General features: G+C 28.3%; 1 protein-coding gene across 2 annotated transcripts in view; it reads left to right on the top strand.

Annotated features, from left to right (window-relative positions):
- Positions 1 to 20,830, top strand: part of LOC107437390 (transient-receptor-potential-like protein) — a 279,014-nt gene that overhangs the window by 167,398 nt on the left and 90,786 nt on the right. For both annotated transcript variants that reach the window (XM_087155809.1, XM_087155810.1), the window contains exons 3-4: positions 18,641 to 18,877; positions 20,277 to 20,488. In XM_087155809.1, coding sequence (XP_087011935.1) covers positions 18,641 to 18,877; positions 20,277 to 20,488 — 449 coding nt within the window. The remainder of the gene's footprint in view (positions 1 to 18,640; positions 18,878 to 20,276; positions 20,489 to 20,830) is intronic.

Consider the following 20,830-nt stretch of genomic DNA (forward strand, 5'->3'; position numbering starts at 1 on the left):
TTGCCATCAGGCTAACCGTGGGAGGGTACAAGGCAACGGAATTGAACATTGATAGCTGTGAGCTTAAAATTGGGTGGGCTATTTAACGACGGTTATAAAATAAAATAAAATATCTCGTAGGCACAGTGAGCAGAAAAAAATCGGACCACCCTGAAAAACTTTTGATCTAATGATTGGATATTTACGTTCTAGAACTCAATCTTATGTTTCTAAGGGGTGACCTCAAATATGCTAGATAATAAGTGCAGACGATATTTTAAGATACGAAACCAGACACAAAAACGTACTTTTACTGAAGAAAAATACCTTTTTTTCACGGATTCAGATTTCTGACCTCCAAAATATAGGGGGTAGCCGTTAATATATTAAGATTAAAATTAATATTTGTAATACTTTAAAGAGTACAATATTACAATTCTATAATTATTTTATTTCATAAGAAATTTATCGATAAAATGACAATCATTGTAATTATTTTTTTTTAGTATAACTATAAATCATACACATGTAATACATATGACATAATACATACTTAAATGCATGTGAATAAGAATTAGTACCTAAATATATTTTCATTTCAAGTCTTGTTAGTTTGAATCAAAGATTTCAATTGTAACTTTTTAATATTGCAAATTTCCAACCCTTTAAGTTTGTTTAAGCATTTAATAGAATTTTTTTTTTAAAAATCGAGTTGCACGCATATATTCCCCTCAAGACTTCTTTGAATTACGTTTATTTCTAATCAAATTCAAATCGATGTTTGACATATTACTTATATAAAACATTTCCCAATATTAAACACTTGTGTGAATTGAGCCCCAAAAAGTTTATGAAACCCTATATTTTCCACCGAGAAAGTTTTTGATTTATTTATTTCTTCACAAAGAAATATATAGAAATTATGATTATATTTTTTAAATATAATTTAAAATAACAAATATTATTTCTAACATTTAAAACATGAAGTATTTATAAAATTCGAAAGCTCAAAATGGCAGAAACGAAATTATCATTTGAGCCAGACAATAATTTTTAGTTTTGTGCATGTATGTGACATTTCCTCTATATTCTACTCTCCCTACTTTATATTTCCAAATGCAAATACTTTCAGAATTTTAAACAAACTAAGATTTCTGAGCAAAACTGAAAAAGAAAAACCACTCTTGGCATGTCTTTTAGCTTGCTTATCGCTGCCTTGAGAATTGGTGCACCTGTTATGGCAAATAAGAGTCTAAGCCAAGGATCACGCAGACATAAAGACGAAAAGAATTTTCCACAAAGGATATCAACTAATGCTATTTCAGAGGCGAAGATTATTAAGATTTAATGATTTCTATCATGAATGAAAAACTTTGTTTTTCAGAGAATATGGCATATTTCCTTTCATCGTATGAATAATGATCATCTTAACTAGTAGGAAGTTTTATGTACTAGAATTATGAGCGATTAAAAATGCATATCTTGATTTAAATTGACATGTAAGTTGTTCGTAACCAACAAAAAATATATTGAGAATAAAGAAGCAACTTAATAAATACGGGTAGGTTATAAAATGGTTAGGAGGATATGTGATTTCAAGGAAAGTTTCTAGTTCAAGAAAACGGAATTAAATACGATTACCCAGCTGTCACGGTTACGGTTAGAGAGACAGAGTTTCAAAACTTTCCAATGGATGAACTTACTGTTTTTCACTGATACCTGATTCCTACAGAGAAAACCCTAAATTTTGTTGGGGCTCTTTTGCCGAGTCAGTGAATTGGCCTTGCAGGTTCTGGGTTCGAATCCCGATCGAAGCATAGATGTTCTTTCATTCGCTGTTCCATCTGTCCTTACTGAGGGAGCAACGTTTGCCCACCCAATATGATGACCCTGAAAGAGTGGCGAAAAAATCTGCCCTTCAGATGCCTGTATGACGAAAGGTCATTCCCCAAGTGGTCAATGGAAAAAAAATTGGAGCTATTTTTACCATGAAAAACGGCAACCTTAGGCTTATACGGAAGCAACGTGTCATTATTTCTGTTTTAATAAACGTGTTTTGAAGGTGGTAGGAAGAAAGAAAACAACCCAATGACATGAATACTGCACATCTTGCTTTCTCTAACTTTGTTTAGTGTTGTCACCATTCATGCTTAGATAGCATTCTAACTGCATTTTAAATGAGACATTTATAGGAAGATAGATACCATTAAATATGACCAATCAGTAAAATCAATTGTCAAATCTAAATCCTGGGCTAATATTCAAGACAGCTGGAAAATGTTGCACCACTAATCTCGTAGAGAAGTGGTGGCAAACTTCAGACTAAAAGCAAACCACGACTGCTTGGTAGAACATTTTAATAGGACAGATATCCTCACAACGAATATATGACACATCCGCTAAAGGTTGATCATTTCTTGCGAGTCTAGGTGTAGATCAAGAGTTTCAGAGGCTTGGTGAAATTGCCAAATAATATTAGAGAGAAATAGAATACTTGAAGAAAACCTAATGATTTGAATGCTGCTCAGCTTGCTTTCTCTAACCCTGCTTAATATCGCCATCTGTTAAAATTACCGCACTTTATGGTAAAGAAATTTTCGGTTTTAAAAAAAAGGGGAAAAAACATCATTTTTATTACCAAAATAAAACCAAATTACAATATTAAACCAAATTTATCCTATTCATTTGGCAAATTTTCCGTTTATATGGCAACGATTTATAGGAAAAATTGTGGTTTTCAAAATTTCTTATTATCACACATTTAGTAAAAATTACGAACTGAAAAGTAAATTTAATCGAATGAATAGTTTTTATTGCCATGTGTATCATGATGAAAATTACCAAATTTAACCGCATTTACCAAATTTTGTCACATTTTATGAAACCATATTTTTCTGTCAATTTTACAAAACAATTACCAAAGCGTTTCTGTAAAAAATACCCGACTTTCCGGTTTTTCCATTAGGCCATAAACACTGTAAGTTTTACCACATTTGATTTTCGCTTCAAATTCGAAATTTGGAAATAAAGTAAACTAAGTAGGGGTAAAAAAATATTCTTATAAACAAAAACTATTTAAGAAATATGTTATTTTTATTTTTGCATCGCTGCAAACAATTACTCTTATAATGTATAGTATATATTTCTGAGTAATTTTTGGGAGAAACAATCTCTGGTAAAATCACCATAATGCATGATAAAAATATTTCTGGTAAAAAAATGTACTGCATTTAAATTATTCATTTGGTAAATTTTCCGATTATATGGTAATGATTTACCGAAAATTCTGGTTTCCATAATTATAGTTCTTATTACCACACATTTAATAACAAATTCAAAACTGAAAAGTAAATTTCGCCGAATAAATGACTTTTATGGTATGCTCTAAGGTATATCATAAAATTACCAAATTTTACCATATTTATCAAATTTTAACACTTATTATAAGGCAAAAAATGTATTGCTTATTTTTTCAAAATCATTACTCAATTAGTTTGATTAAAATTATCGCGCCTTTTGGTGATCTCATAGAGCCAGAAACATTGTAAATTTTACCATATTCTGGTAGTTTCAACCATACTTTTTTTCTCAGAGTCGCTATTCTGAAATATGTTATTTAGATTTTATGTTTAATATTCGACGATACTCAAGAAACAAACAGACAAATTTTTATTAAATTTTAGCAAGTTTCTGTATATTGATGTTCTTTATCGCTAATTTGAAGTCAAATTTATTCCAATTTTAAGAGAGTTGCTTTAAAATTTTATCAAATTTACTGTAAGAAATTATCGGATTATTTTAGACAGACGTCTTATTTGTTTATTTTTAATTTTTAGTTGTCGCATTGACTTTAACCCCGTTAATTAAGGAATCATACTTTTTTTAATTTTAATCATTTTTAACATTTTTTTATCTTAGCCTAACAGATATGAGTTTTGGAAACTTTACAAGAACTGACTCTCTGTACAAGATTAAGAGAATTACTATCTTAAAAACGTTCTAAATGTTTTAGAACTTAACAAGGAAATTTTGTTGATTAAAAAGTTGATTTTTTTTTATATATATATTTGATATAGTTGAAGAGGAAGAAGATGATTGATGCCTTTCCAATAGTCCATATTTTATTCCAGAATAATATGGGCTATAAATGATATATTAAACAGCATAAACTGCTTAAATGAAGAAACAAATTGTAATAAATAAATATTTCATTTTAGTACACTATATGGAGCTCCAAATTAAAAAGGATTCATTTTTTTATGAAACATATGAATTAATTAAAATAATAAATTTTAAAAATTGCTCGGAGGGTGTAGTTGCAGGACTAAGCCCAACAAGACACCTCCGTCCACCAAGAAATCAAAAGTGCAAGTCTCATGTGTACGCTAGAATAATTTTCGCCAAGAAAAATTTAAGAATCCATTAATTGGCTATTAATTGGTTTAAACTATTGCCAAGGCTCTTTTTCTTGTTTTACGTTTTCAAATGTGTTGGGGGAAAATAAAGTGCGAGAAATAGTAATGAATTCAAAGCATTAGTATCCATAAAACGGTTTTGATATTTATGCTAATGTGTGAGACAGATGTATGTACAGGGAATCTCTAAAAATTTATTTTATGTGGTTGTGGTATAAAAAGATTACAGATTATATTAATGATTTTATTGATCGAGAAATGGATTAAATAAGATAATAGTTTAGTTTTTAAATGATTGGAAAAATTTTATGTTATATTTTAGCACCACAGAGCTTTTTATAGACAGTGGAAATCTTCTCAAATATTTTTCTCGAAAACTGATCCTTAAAAATTCGTACTGTTGTCCAAATTTTTTACATCAACTGCACTTTTCATTACACAATACTTTTTAGTAAAAATAGTAAAAAAGAATATTGTATTTTTATTTAAAGAATTCTTTCCCATAGTTCGAGATTAAGGAAAGAAAATACTTCGAAAAGTATTTTCTCTTCTTGGGTTATTTATATATTTTCCTGACAATCGTGATTATTCTGACAAGCTTGTTTGTCTGAGATTTTCATTACCATAATCCTTTAAGTACAAATCTTGGAACAATAAATCAACTTAACAAGGCATAAAAGCTTCTTTCTTTTTCCTTTCAGTCTACAGAATTTCTGTGATAAACCTTAATAGAAAAAATATGATACGAATAAACCCTAACATCTCGGGTAATAAGTATTAAATCATGGATACTTGTAGAAATATAAAATTGCATATATTTTTAGGGTATTAAAAAGCGTTTATTATCACTTTACTTTGAGAAAAGTAGGGACAAAGCTAACAAAACATGGCAAAATTTACAGTGTTCTTGACTCTATAGGGACACCAGAAAGCACGGTATTTTATACCGAAGCTCTTTATCAATGATTTTTGTAACATTAAAGATTAAAAATTATTTTATAATGAGCTATAAAATTTGGTAAATGTGGTAAAATTTGGTAATTTCATCATGATACCTTAGAGCATGGCATAAAAGTAATTTATTCTGCAAAATTTACTTTTCAGTTTTGTATTTGCGCCTAATTGGGTGGTAATAAGAACTATAATTTTGGAAAAGCAGAAATTTCGGTAAATCATAACAAATTGAACAAGAAAGTTACCAAATGCATGGTTTAAGTACCAAAATACCAAATATTTCGGTTTTATTACCAGAATGAGGAATTTTTTATGCCAGAAATGTCTTTACCTTATAACGTGCCGGTGTAATAGTAAAAAATAATTAATTCAAAATATATCTTTTTTCATGAGTATTATAAATATATATGTGACACGTTTTATATTATGTGTCAAAATTTAGTAAATGAGATAAAATTAGCTAATTTTATCATGATACCATAAAGCATGGCATAAAAACCTTTTGTCTGTTGAAATTACTTTTCAGTTTTGTATTTTTTACTAAATGTGTGGTAATAAGAGCTTTAATATTAGAAACCAGAATATCCAATAAACCGTTACCCTATGATCAGAAAAATTACTAAATAAAAGGCTTAAATACAGTAGATTTTTATTTTTATAACTAGAATTATGTTTCTCTTTTTTACCAGAAATGTCATTATTATGCATTACAGTAATTTCATTACAATGTTTCCTCCGAGTAACTGAGTTCTTTTATCGTAAATAATAAAACTCAGGAAACCCGCTTTATATGCTTATGTGCAATTTTTTCTTAAAAAGACTACTGTACTGCCGTGCAATCATAAATACAACGCAAGTTCCTCATGATAGATGTCAAGAAAAGTGTTGCTTGACAGCTATTTTCTTTCTATTGCTAATGCTATGAACGCTAAAATAGAACTTCAAAAAATTGATAAAACAAAATTAAATTTTGAAACAGAAACATTTTGCAATAAATAGCTTACCACTCAAAAATGTTAAGTATATTAAAATCTCAATTTTAAATTTTCTTTCGCTTACTTTAATTATGTTATTACACGACAGTGTAAGTGGTCACCCTATACCTAATTGTTTATATATATTTTTGAGACATCCTGAAGAATTCTAGGAATAATCAAACTCAACATATATTTTGCATGTCACGTAGCTCAAAGCTTTCAAAGATAAGTTATGCCGAAAATTGTTTATTTTTTTATTTAGCTGATAAAAGAAAAGGAGGAATAAGCAGTTTTTAATAGCTCTCTTACGGATACAACCAGAGGCTTTTAATAAAGTCAAAGCTGTTCTTTTTCACACTAAATTATGGTTGTTTGAAGCAGCAATTTCCGTTTGCGACAATATCCTTTGTTATATCGACTAAACTGTCGACGCTGTCATTTTATGGCCGGTTACTGATCAATATTCACTTTGCGTAATGACTCTCATACGAATCAATATCTTTAGGGATTGAACTACTCAATTAGAAGAAACCGAAGAGAGATCTTAAGAATGATTTCTTAAAACCAGACTCAATTTAAGTATTCTTTCAATCTTTTAAGAATATCGTAACTACTTTAAAACTGGAAACTTCTGAAACTATCAAAAAATTAAGAACATTTCAGGGAAGGTTTCGTATTACGATTGGAGCTGCCGAAAACACAAATTAGTAATTTAACTGCTTGACAAGAAGTAAAAAAGAAAAATGTTCATAGCTAGACAGGAAAATAAATTAGCAAGTTTATTGACGTAAATTTAATAGCAATTTAAACCAGACTCAATTTTACTTACTTACTTTTATTTACAAAAATTGGGCACCTGGGCCTCTTAGCGGCCCCTATCCCATACATCTAGAAATTTACAGAAAATTTATAGTAATAACATTTTGAATTTAGCAGTCGATGTGGTAGCTAATAGAAAAACAAGCACTTTGCTTGAGTAAATATAACATTTGAATATCTGATTCATCGAATCTAAGTAATAATAATATTAACATAATAAATATTACATAATAAATGTTACATGTAATGAAATGTTACATGTAAATGTTACATGTATGTAATGACATAAATAAATATTAACATGAATTGATACATATTTCACTAATTAAATTTCTATATTTTAACTAGCACATATTTAATTATGACATACATTGAAGTTCATTCGAATACATTGTGGTAGCCATAAAAAAAAAATCAAGCCGTTCGCTTGTGAAATAATGAAACAATGAAAAATTCAATATGACAAATTGACTTTTTTACATAACATTAGAAATATTGATTGTAGACTTTAATTTAAGATAAAGATATAACATGATTTGATATGTACAATAATTGATTTTTGAAAAATGAGGAACATAATTGATGAATATAAATAAATTATACCTTGATTCATGATAAAATAACATATTTGGAGAAAATGCAGTAAACATATTTTATTAGAGAAATATTGTTCCTTAAATACAATAGAATTTGCAAAAGAATTTAACTTGCATAAGTTGATAAATACATATGCATTAATCGGCTATATTTTCAGAAAATAAAATTTGATGTAATTTAATTTAACATAAGTAAAAGTCTACTGTGAAAAGTTCAGTGAATTTAACTTGAGAGTCTTGGAAATAAAAATAGAACTCACTGTGACTGAGATGTTTCCCCGATGATATCCCGCAGAAGACGTAGCACTTCTTCCTTTTTGAGCAATTCCTGCAATTCTTTGATTAATGACACTAATCGGTGAGCAAGTTTAGGCGTTGAATTTGATGTTGCTCGAGGGCTCCTTCTGCTGGGGCGGGTCTCGCACCCAGTATAGTTGGCTGTGTGGTTTTTGTAACAATTACAGCATTTTGGAGGTGTTGTTCTGTCTTTGTTGCATTCATGAGACCTGTGGTTTTCAGCGCATTTTACACACCTTGCAGGCGCATTGCAGTGGCTTTGCGTATATCCATAATTTTGGCAGTTGTAACATTGTGTAGGTCCTCGACCTCCTCGAAATCTATCGATTTTGATTGGAATCTGCTGTATGTTGTTGACTTCGAATATTCTTTGGTGATTCGCCGTTGATGTTAAGATTATGAGAAAGAGTGGAAGGAGCCGATAGGCCTCTCCCATTCTCTTCTTAAACTGCACTATTTTAAAGGTTTCAACGTTGTTTTTCTGTAATTCTGTATTGATGGCATCTGTATCAAAGTTCACAGGCAGGCCACGGACCAAAACCTTAATAAATCTAGCTTGCGGTGTTATTTCAGGTTTGCTGGATGGATCCCGTACTTTGTCGGTATCCTCCTTAGGTTTTGTTGTCGGCAAGATAGTGACGTCATGTGTTGAGTTATGTTGGCTAGAAGAAAAACAGCTGTTTGTAGACATGAGTTGTTTTGACTGCATTTTGCTTTTTCTTCTTCTTTTTTCTTTTCTTTGCTGGTGGTTCTGTATTATTGTTAATATTGATGTCCGTCAGACTCAATTTAAGTATTCTTTCAACCTTTTAAGAAAATCGTAACTACTTTAAAACTGGTAACCTTTGAAACTATCAAAAAATTAAGAACATTTCAGGGAAGGTTTCGTATAACGATTGGAGCTGCCGAAAACGCAAATTAGTAATTTAACTGTTTGACAAGAAGTAGAAACGAAAAATGTTCATAGCTAGACAGGAAAATAAATTAGCAGCTTTATTGAGGTAAATTTAATAGTAAATTCGGGAGTGCACTATATAGAAAATATTTAATTATATCCCACAAAATTGTTGTGTACGCAAGAATAAGCAGATCATATTTTTATAATTGTTTTTGTTTTATAACTTATCGCATTTAATAACAAATATTAAATTTAAATAACATATTTAAATAACAAATGATATTTTAAAATGTCGCCAGTTACTCAACATTTTTACCATAAATGGTAAAAAATTCACCATGCAGTGGATACCATCACACTAAGGGTTCATGGGTCGCAATTCTTCCGAAGAGCTTTGCGAAAGATTTCGGTACAATTAACAATACAAAATAATTTTTTAGCGCGCTGTAAAATTTGATATTTTTGATACCTTAGAGCATATCATAAAAACCATTCATTCAGTAAAATTTATTTTTCAGTTAAGTATTTTTTACTAAATGTGTGGTATTAAGAAATATAATTTTAAAAATCAGAATTTCCAGTAAACCATTACCACATGAAGGGAAATATTACTAAATAATTAGTTTATAAATATAGTTTATAAACAGAAATGTTGGAATTATTTACCAGAATTATGTTGTTTTTTCAGAAATGTCGTTACCATACAGTATGGCAATTTCACCAGATGCTTTTTTCTCCGAGTGTAATAAAAATGTTACATCGTGAATGTAAATAATATGATTAATTTTGATGTAGGAAAGTAGCCGTATTTGATTGGTAGGCTAATCCATTTTTTTATTCACGTCTAGCTCTGTAACCGAGAAGTATTAAATAGGGTGTACAAGCAATAATAAGAATACATAGGGCTCCCACAAAAAAATAAATAAGTAGTAGCAAATATTTTTCAAGAATACTGAAAAATGCTTACATTTTTCTTTAACTTGAGAACTGCGAAGTTACCGAGAGGTATTTTTTGCACTCATATATATTTTCTTTAAATTAAATATTTATTGGTAGTCAAACACATTTAAATTTATCTAAGTTTTGCTACCACTTTAAAAAAATTTCCATACCGCGAAAAGCTTGTTATTCGTGTTTTTAACAAAAATCTATTCAAAAATTTTACATTTGAAGTTAAATAAAACTAAATAAATATATTTCCCAATATTGATTATTTAAAAGAAAAAATTTAAAGACTCTCATTGAAAGTATAATAAGAATAATAAGTTCACACTTAAGTTCAAAACTTAGTTTACTTTTTACAAAATTGTCATAAAAAGGTTTAAAGAATTCTATAGTAAACATTTTCGTTGTGCTTGCTAGCTTAAAAAGTTTTTCTCAAATTCAACGTTCTTCCAAAAATGCATGTAAAGTATGTATTTGACAACAAAAAAAATATAAAAAATTATTTTGCAGAAGTAGAATAATTAAAAATCATAACATTAATTTTCGATGCAAACAGATTTAGAAAGGTAATGAACAAAAGTTCAAATAATATAAATCGAAATTTTCATCGAAATTGACTTTCATCACCCAGTCGGATACCATGATAGCCATTTTTTTCGATGGATTTGAGTTTTTGTGTCTCAAAATATTAGAGCTGGCTCGCCGCAATCTGAAAAATATGGTACCAATAGTTTATGCTGGAGAGCAATCGAAAGTTTGAACTTCTTTTCACGCTGCATTGTTCGCTATATCTGGAGAAATTTGTAAACGAATCAAAAAATTTTTGCACACATTTATAAAATTCTTTTTTTAAAAATAATGCAACGTAAAAATAATTCTTGTAGTTATTTATTATTTTTAATTATTTTATTTAATAAGAGTAAAAAATTATCAATTGTAAGGTACGCAAATGTTAACGTTATTTAAAGTAATTTAAAATGACAAATTGCAAAGTTTGAATGAAATCAGTCTTGAGAAATCAAATTTTAAATAAACGACTTTTTTTGAAAATTGTAGAAATCAGAAACTATTCAGCCGATTTCTCTTTAATTTGTTGTTGTGTTATTTAAAAGTTTATAGTCTATTCAAAGTTTTATAACGGTATAAATTTTTCAAATATTAAAACATTTACAAATTAAATATTGCTACCAGAGAAAGCATTTTTTAATCTTTTCCTTCAGAATTTTTCGCTAAGATTAACTATTGCAACAAACATATACTTTCTTAAATGAATTTAATTTAATTTTAAACCTAAATTATTTCCAAAACGAAGATTATTGATTAAGTTCTACCTCAAACTAAGAACTGAGGTATAAAGAATAAATCACGTTATATTGCATTGTTTAATATAAAATACACATGTAGCTTTTGCTGCCTTTGCTTTTGGTATGAAACAGTTATTACTGTTTTTTATGAAAATATGAATGTCTTTCATTTTTTATCCAATAAATCAAAACTATTACAAAATACTTAACGCATTTGTTCTAATAATAAGACATCAACGTGACTTGAAGGAATAACTTTTCCTTAACGCTTGCACAACACAACTTAACATGGAACATTCCTCAAAAAATATTTCTTAAATTTCTATGTGTATAGTTATTTTTTCATTCTATTTATCTTTTACTTACACAAGCTCATGCAATTCCGCTTTTTCTCCAAACTAATGTTCCTAATGTGAAAATGAGTTTAAATTACATTTTATAGTTCAGAGAGGGTAAGTTTTTTGTTTGAAATGTTTTGAAAACGAACTTTTCATTTCGAAGCAAAATATTTTCAAAAGCTGCACCGTCTTTGCTTGCTATTGTAACTTTTTCACCTAAATGAAAATTCATGTGAAATACGCATTTGGAAACTTAGAATTTGATTGATGTATTTTAAGCAGAACGACCAAACGAACTAATAGTATTTTATTATTTTTTAAGATTTTTAGCTTTTGTTATTACATTTCGTTTTTCTGATAGAATTATTTAAAATATTAATAAATGAATTATTATGAAATAAAGAATAACGACGTCACGTGAAACTATGAATTGGATCGTTCAATAAGTCAACTGCCAAACGACTGCTTAGTTTTTAAAAATGAAGAAATTTGAAACGCATTCCAAAAACTCCATGTCATGGAAACGATAATATTTAATAGTTTTCAGTAATAGTAAGTTCATTATGGGTTACATTACAGTTCATACAAATTGAATTATTTTAACTAAAACCTCACTTTAATTACATTTAAGAATTCAACGTTTTTCTGATGGAATTCTTTAAACTATTAATCAATGAATTATTATGAAATAAAGAATAACAGCGTCACGTGAAACTATGAATTGGATCGTTCAATAAGTCGACTGCCAAACGATTGCTTAGTTTTTAAAAATGGAGAAATTTGAAGGGCATTCTAAAAACTCCATGTCATGGAAACGATTATATTTAATAGTTCTCAGTTATAGTAAGTTCATTGTGGGCTACATTACAGTTCATACAAATTGAATTATTTTAACTAAAACCTCACTTTAATTACATTTAAGAATTCAACGTTTTTCTGATGGAATTCTTTAAACCATTAAACAATGAATTATTATGAAATAAAAAATAACGACGCCACGTGAAACTATGAATTGGATCTTTCAATAAGTCGACTGTCAAACGATTGCTTAGTTTTTAAAAATGAAAAAATTTGAAGCTTGTTCCAAAAGCTCAATGACGTGGAAATGATGATATTTAATAGTTATCAGTAATAGTAAGTTCATTATTGGTAATATGATGGTTCATACATTTTTAATTATTTGAACTACCTCACTTTAATTACGTTTAAGAATCCAACGTTTGTAGCTAATTTTTCAATGATTTAAAAGTGTTATAGCATTGAGTGAAAAATGTATTGAATAATATCATGCATTTTTTTCCAAAGCTAACATATTATCTTATTATCCTAATTTAATATCTTTTTAGTTAAGGCTAATTTTAAAAAAAAGAGCAAATGATTACAAGGTTAAAAAAACAAATAAGAGCAAACGATTCTATAAATAACACTTTTTTTGTCAAATAGTTTTCTGAATTTCTCTTTAAAACGATTATTTTGGAATAAAAATGAACCAAACATTTTAATTAAAAATTGAATTTTGTAATCTGGGCGAAATATAAGTTTTTTACGTCGATCATTTTCATTTCTTATTATTTTCTTTGTCTTTCTTGTTCATATTTATATTTATTATTCTTTAATTTATATTTCCTTCATGAAATATATACTAATGGTGAGCTTCAATAAAAATTTCTATAGTTATTTAAAAGCTTTATTATAAAAAAATAAACTGTGATTTTTTATGACTTTTATTTATTTTTCATGATTTTAAAATTGAATATAACATAAATATATAGTGTGAAATTTATCAAAATCATGCACATAAAAAAACCGAGACTTGACAGTTTTGACAGATATTTTTATTCGTCAAAGAATGAACGATCAAGTAAAAATAAAACTCATTTAAATTAACTTTTTAATCGAAAGAAGAAGAAAAACTAGAAGGCTAAAAGAAGTTTTCAGTCTCATAAATAGATATACCATACCAGTCAAAATTTTAACCTTTTTAGTGGTAAATTATAAGCATAATTTATGATTGCACAGGAATTTATCCGTTAGAGCTCCTGAATTCAAAATAACAGTTATAAGTAGAAGTTAAAGAAATTTAATAAATCAAATAATAAAGTTAGGAATTTCTATATGAACTTTGAAGAAACAAATATGGAAGTAAGAGCCTCTATAGAAAGGTCCATTAGAGCTTTTGAATTCGAAAAAATAATTACAAGTGGAAGTTATATATTTTTAATGAATCAAGAAAGAAAGCCATGAATTTCTAAGCAAATTTTGAAGAAACAAATATGGAAGTAAGAGCCTCCATAGAAAGATCCATTACAGACCTTGAATTCAAAACAACAGTTACTAGTAGAATCATTTTTAATAAATCAAAAAAGGAAATCCAAAAATGTCTAAACAAATGTTGAGGAAACAACTATGGAACAGATGAGACAAAAAGACAAATTTTCTATGAAGAGATTTTTCTGCTTTGATGAAATGTCTGAAGTCAGTTTTGAGGTTGCACTGAGCTTTCCAAGCAATCCGGAAAAGATCTCTAGTGGATTTCAGGAAAGAAAAACATGGGATTTCAAAATATTTGATAGCTTCTCAAACATACGACGAAGAATTGATATATTTCAAAAATTCCACAAAATCTACTATTCTACAAATCTTACCCTTTTTATGTAAGAAAATAGTGGACGTGTTATATTTGAAATTTCGTATTTGAAACTTCGTATACTATTCAATTTATTCAAAATAAATTAAATTATATTTATTTGTGAAAGGGAAATGTGATGCTCATCAGGTATTCCTTTTACCAACTCTTGAATTTTTTTAAAAATAAATTATATTTAAATTTTTTTTAACCAACAAACAAAAAGTTATTGATAATGTAGTTTGAAAATATAAAAGTAGTACTTAAGGAAATTGAATAATTTAAAAATATATTAGTTGACATTATTTGTTATATATTTTACATATATGTAGGTGTTTACCAAAGTTTGAGCTTTAAGTCTCATTTTCGTGAATACAACATTAAACTCCAGATTTTTGTAACAGTTTAATGAACTTTAATTCAGCATCTTCCACAATAAAAATGTAGCACTTTGAACTCAAGAAGTGGTTCACAGAACAGAATATCTGCTACACTTTTTTTCTTCTTTTAAGGCTCTACAGCCAAACGTGAGCATTGGTTTGCTGAACAAATCTCTCCTCTGCTCTTAATCTTAGAATTCGAGGGGAAAATTTTTTTCCGGTATTAATTTTTTATTGCTTAATTTTTACTAACTACTTTAGTTACCTCCATGTATTATAAAATAAGTATGTAAACGTTGAATTATACCGCCTTGTGAACTTTAAATGGTAAATTCCATTATTTAAATTTTGTAAAAGAGCCTTGAGATCAAAAAGTTAACAGCTTCAGTTAATATTTGTCGAATCATGTTGTTGATCCCTGTGAATAATAATAAAAATACTTTTTAGACAAAAGTGGTAGGATATTTGTGCCAAAAAAGCGGATAATTTAGATTACTGACTACCACTTTTTTAAAAAGTCGTATTTAAAGGATATAGAGGAAAAATATAATTCGAAAAGTATAATGGTGAACAAAGACGTCTTTATTTTGTGAATTAAATTCTAATGAAATAATTAAGTTTTACCTGCAGTATGAAAAAATCCAGATCAAATTACGGTTAATAATATTCCAGCATTCAGCATGCCAGTATTTTGTATCGTCAAATCCATTTTTTAAGTAAGATTTTGATGTACTGTAATTTTGATACAGTAACGTTTACAGTAAAATCACTGTGTCACCGTAGCTATAAATATTTTACTTTAAAAATTTCGTTTAAAAGTTTTGCAGTAAAATTGGATTTTACGGTCAAATGGGTTTTACGGATGCTGCACTCAGGATGCCAGTACTTTTTACAGTAATTTAATTCAGAATTTTATGCAGTATATTTTTTTTTGAGAAAGGAACATATTCCCAAAATGCAAAATTTTGTGCCTAATAGATTGATTGAATCTCATTAGCCATTTCCCTAATAAGTGACAAAAATAAAGCATCAACAAACAAAACAAAAAGTACGATATCATAGGACATGCTCAAACATATACAACGCTGGGAAAATTATCTTAATATTTACCGGGATAATATAAAATACACAAAAGTAAGTCAATTTTATAAGCCATCTGTAAATTTTATATCTAGGATTGTTGATTACGATAACAAAATTACAAAATATTTCTTAAAAAAAAGCTATTTCAAGCTTCGTTTTAGGTTCAGAAAGATACAAATATAAAAATTGAAGTGCGTTTCTGTCCATAGTTGTACAGTTCTATGATATTATTTAACACTCCAAAAATTCAGCCAGTAAAAGTTTTAAAGTTCTTTTTTTTAATGTAAGGAATAGATTTCTTAAATTTGAATGGTATTAATCAGCAAATTAAAGGGCTTTAAGGACTTTCTGAACATTTCTATGAATTGACTGAAACATTTTAGTATATATAGTACATAATAAAATATTTTTATATGTGTCTGCATATTTTGCATAATTTTGGCATACTATCAGGATTAAAATATTAAAGGAAGTTCTTTTTTCAATTAATCCCTTAGCATTGATCCTGTCTGTTTCCCAACTTTTAAGTGCAAGCTTTCTTTAAACAGAAGACCAGCTCCCCCCCCCCCTGTTTTTCAATCGGAGTTTAGAGCATAGCAAGGAAATTTCCATAAATTTTACCCAGGGTCTCAACACTTGGAGTGTTAAATATAATGATAACATATAAAGATAACAGGATTCTTAATACAATTATATATTACAGCGTAAATTTACCAATACACTTTCGTCAGACAGAAATAAAGCAAATTTTAAAGCAAAACTCTGGCAAATTATAAATATTAATTACATACCAGCATTAAAAGAAAGTCTAATATTATATGAGATATGATAAAATGATAATTTAAAATCGTTCTAATAATGTTAAGCAAAATATTCCAAAAAAGAAAAGAAAAAACGTTCATCTAAATGAATTTCTTAAGAAATAAAATTGACATTATTTTGTGTTTGAAAAGAATTTTTTGGTGAGAAACAGAGCCTTAAAGCTTTTAAAAGTAAAATATGTGCTATTGAACTCAACTTAATTTACATTTAAAAAATTTTCTTAGTCTAAACGAGCAACAAAGTTTTAGTTTTATGTCTTTCTTTATTTTTATAGCCAAACTTTTAGACATAACACAAGTTTCTACTTTCTTTTAATGCATTTAACAAGTATTGAAATAAAAGTTTTCAGTAAAAGAACGTAGGGAGAAAAAAAATTAATACAATAACTGCAAAGATATCGTGGAAAATCGTTATTTCTTGTTATATAAACAAATGAATAAATGTATTGGTACAATAATTTGCGTCGTTTTCTTGCATTTTTATGATTCCCCTTATGTTAGTGTTTTTGTAAAAAGGCTTCATAAATATTAAAAAAGAAATGTTATTTATTTATATTATTATCAGTGGCAAGTTTAGTTAGATTAATTAATTATAATGGGGAACAATTTTTTTTCGTACAAATTTTTTTTGCACAAATACTTGATCTTGCCCTTTTCGGTATAGGTATTTAAAATTTGAAATTAGTTTTACTCATAATGCTACAGATTTTTTTAAAGGATAGTTTTAGTCTTTTTTTTTTTTGCAAAAATGTGCAAATTTAAAAACGTTATTTATAGAGAGGATCGCTTAAATATTGCGTAAAACTTCTAGAGGAATATGGATCATCATCAGGATTAAAATTGCATAGAAACCCTTGCCCGGAAATGTCATCGTACGCGACTAGGTGCTCTTTCCCTATTATGGCCAGTTCAGAAGAGCAGGAAGAAACAGCTCATAATAAGAAAGTGTCCTTATCGGAAAATGATATTTATGCTTACCCTTGTTATATATAAAGTTTTTAATTTTCTAGATTTTGATAAAAAATAGAGAATGTCGTTTAGAAAAACTTTTTCTTGAAGAGAGAAACCGGTTGCAGATGATATATCATGATATATACTTGAATTATCTTTGCTTAAAAACAAATCTTAATTTTTGAAAATTCATATTTTAGATAAATTACCTCAAAAAGAGTATGAAGAGCAAAAATAAACTGTTAAAAATTTCGCTGAATAAATGGATAAATAAAAATTTATTTAATTGTTATTTGACCATATACAAGAAAAATACTCAAATAACCATAATTAACAAGACATTCACCCGTTAACCGTCAGAAAAACCGTTTATTAAATGCTTTCACCTAATACGGTAAAACAATCAAAATTTTATTGCACTAACTAGGTCCGCCTAATGAAGACACTTAGTTCCTTACAGCTGGGTACATATTATATCCGAGAAGATAATCTGTCAATCTCATGATTGTCAGAACACGGGTCAGATTCTTATCGTTGACACCACAATTTTTCCTTCTTTCCTTTAAACCTGTGAAGAATTTCCAGTATCCTATGCTTCCCAATTAGTGACCCCGGAGTTTTAGAATACCACTCTCTCATGCTCACATAAATGGCAGCAGCATTAAACTGCTTAACACAATAAAGTCTAGTATTTCCCCTCTCTTTTATGATAGGTGTAGTACATACGATTGGTGGTGAAGATAAACTAATTAAATCACATTCCACAGTTCATTTGAAAAAGCACTACTTAACCACAATCTAGCTCCAATGTCCATTACCTAACGAAACGCCTATCTTTAATATCCTATTAAATTTCTTTTCTATAGTTTTCACGTTGACACCACAGTATTACCTCCATTCCCTTTAAAACATGAAGTATCCAGCTTTCCCCGATTTGTGATCCTGGGCTATTAGAATACAATACTCTCATCCATGCATAGATGGCAGCACCATAAAGCTGCTAAGCAATCTCCATTATCCAGTTAAATTTCTTTTTTACGATTTTCAAACCATGCTAGTTGTAAACGGTTTAAAAACCGTAAAGGTAAAAACTTTTCTTCACTATAAGATTTAGAGTTTTAATTGGATGGACAGATTGCTGCCAGTTATCTCACCGTTGCCTTAGAATGAAAATTCTAATAATGCAAACAATTATTTAAATGAAAAAAATGGTTTTAGTTGTTTTAATATCGTTCCTAATACAAAATTCTTTTTCAGCTATCTTGGGAATTGGAACATCTAGCGATGCAGGAGAATGAGTTTAAGGAAATTTACGTTGAACTTAGTAACCAGTGTAAAAAATATTCCTGTGATCTCTTAGATTTATGCCGTAGCACAGAGGAAGTAATAGCTGTTCTTAATAAGAAAACAGATTCCAACTTCCAAGAAGATGAAGATCCTGATAAATTATCTTTGTCTCGACTAAAGTTGGCATTAAAATACGAACAGAAACAGGTAAAATCCTTGGAGGCATTCCACATTTTGTAACTGACAAAAATGAGTTTGTTTAACTTATACGTAGTCTTTATTTTATGAAATTAAACATAATTACTAAGTATTAACTTTTTAAAGAAATTTCTAACACAAACCAAAATTCTTTCCTCCGTTTTTAATAAAAAATTAATCAAGTGTAAAAATTAAATTATTTAAGCAAATTTCAAGAAGCGATTTAGAATTGTTTCTATTTCTATTGTCAAATACTTTTCAAAGATATTAGTGTAAAGCAAACTCCCCTTTTAAAGGAATTTCATAAACGTATTAAAACATTTGCTATTTTAATGTTTACGAAATTTATAATGGATAAATTTTAAAGTGTTGCCTTTTAAAGAAATTTCATTAGTCTAATTAAGCATCTTTCAATTTTATTTAAAGATGATTATAATATGCAATGTTAAAAATTTTGGAGTAAAGTTGAAACCATTTTTGGTGTTAAGCTATATTAAATACACTTTTAAGTACAGAACTGTAATAATTTTGCAAAACATTATATAAAATGGTCAAAATAACCATTGTTTGAAAGAATTAATACGAATGTATATTTAAAGTGTACGTAAAGTGTAAAGCGTAAAACCAACGATTAGGCCCATCCCCCGTCAATGCAAAGTAAAAATTTTACATGCCCATCTTAGGGACGGAAGTTTAAAATTTATAAAGAATTCTTCAAGAGCAAACACGACAATTTATACTCGCTGGTGGACCACTGTCTACTTTAAAACTAACGCTAAGATCCATCTCATGTTACTGGTAAGCAGAAATTTCATTAGTATGGTATAAAGAATTTTAGAAATTTGATTGGTCTAAACCTATAAAGAGCGCTACAAGTTCCAACTTTACAATGTTATATCACTTGGTGGACCATAGTCTAGCCATAAACTAACGCTATTACCCATCTCACGTTATTGGTAAATACAAATTTCCTTGAACTTGAGTAAAAAGTTCAGAAATTTCATTTGTTCAAACGTAAAAGGGCAGCTTTAAGTTCAACATGACAATTTAAGATCACTCTCGACAACGTTCTTTGAAGATTTTTCAGCCATAACCTCTCAAAACCATATGCGAACTATCTGAACCTTCAATGTGATTATATGGGGGGAGGGGGAAAGTAACCATATACGTATTTTTTATACAATAATTTTTTTAATAGTCCAATGAAGTCTCAGTAAAGTAACAGCCAACATTTGCATCAATAATATTTTATTGTATTCAATTTAAGATAGTTTGACTATGTTTTAAATTGATTGTGCTATAAAGTAGAAAATTAAAAATCATTTCATGATTTTAAACGTAATTTATTTAGAAATTCATATTAAATGTGTAAGCTCATGAGCAATAATTTTATAACATTTCGTTTCAGTTCGTAGCCCACCCCAACTGCCAGCAGTTATTAACATCCATTTGGTATGAAGGTTTACCGATATGGAGAAGACGGAATGCAGTCATGAAAATCATTTTATGCGTCAGCTTAATTACTTGTATTCCTCTGATTGCGCTATACTACTTAATATTTCCTCGTTCAAAACTAGGGAAAATTTTTCGCTCTCCTTTTATGAAATTCATATACCACAGGTAATATATTATTCTCATTAACTTTATTTATTTATTTATTTTTACTTTCTTTATTTTTTCTTTCTTTATTTATTTTTTCTTTCCTTCTTTTTTTATTTACTTTTCTTTTCTTTTTTCTCTCTTTATATTTTTACTTATTTTTTCATTCTTTCTTTCTTTGTTTTTTCTTTATTTAGTTATTTCTTCTTCCTTTATTTATTTTTCTCTCTTTATTTCTTTACTTATTTTTCCTTTCTTTTCTATCTTTCTTTTATTCGTCCTTCCTTTATTTTTTCTTTATTTAGTTATTTTTTCTTCCTTTATTTATTTTTCTCTCTTTATTTCTTTGCTTATTTTTTCTTT

The sequence above is a fragment of the Parasteatoda tepidariorum genome, chromosome 12 (assembly GCF_982258835.1).
Source record: "Parasteatoda tepidariorum strain Cologne lab strain chromosome 12, Ptep-v5.0, whole genome shotgun sequence".
Taxonomy (NCBI): Eukaryota; Metazoa; Arthropoda; class Arachnida; order Araneae; family Theridiidae; genus Parasteatoda; species Parasteatoda tepidariorum.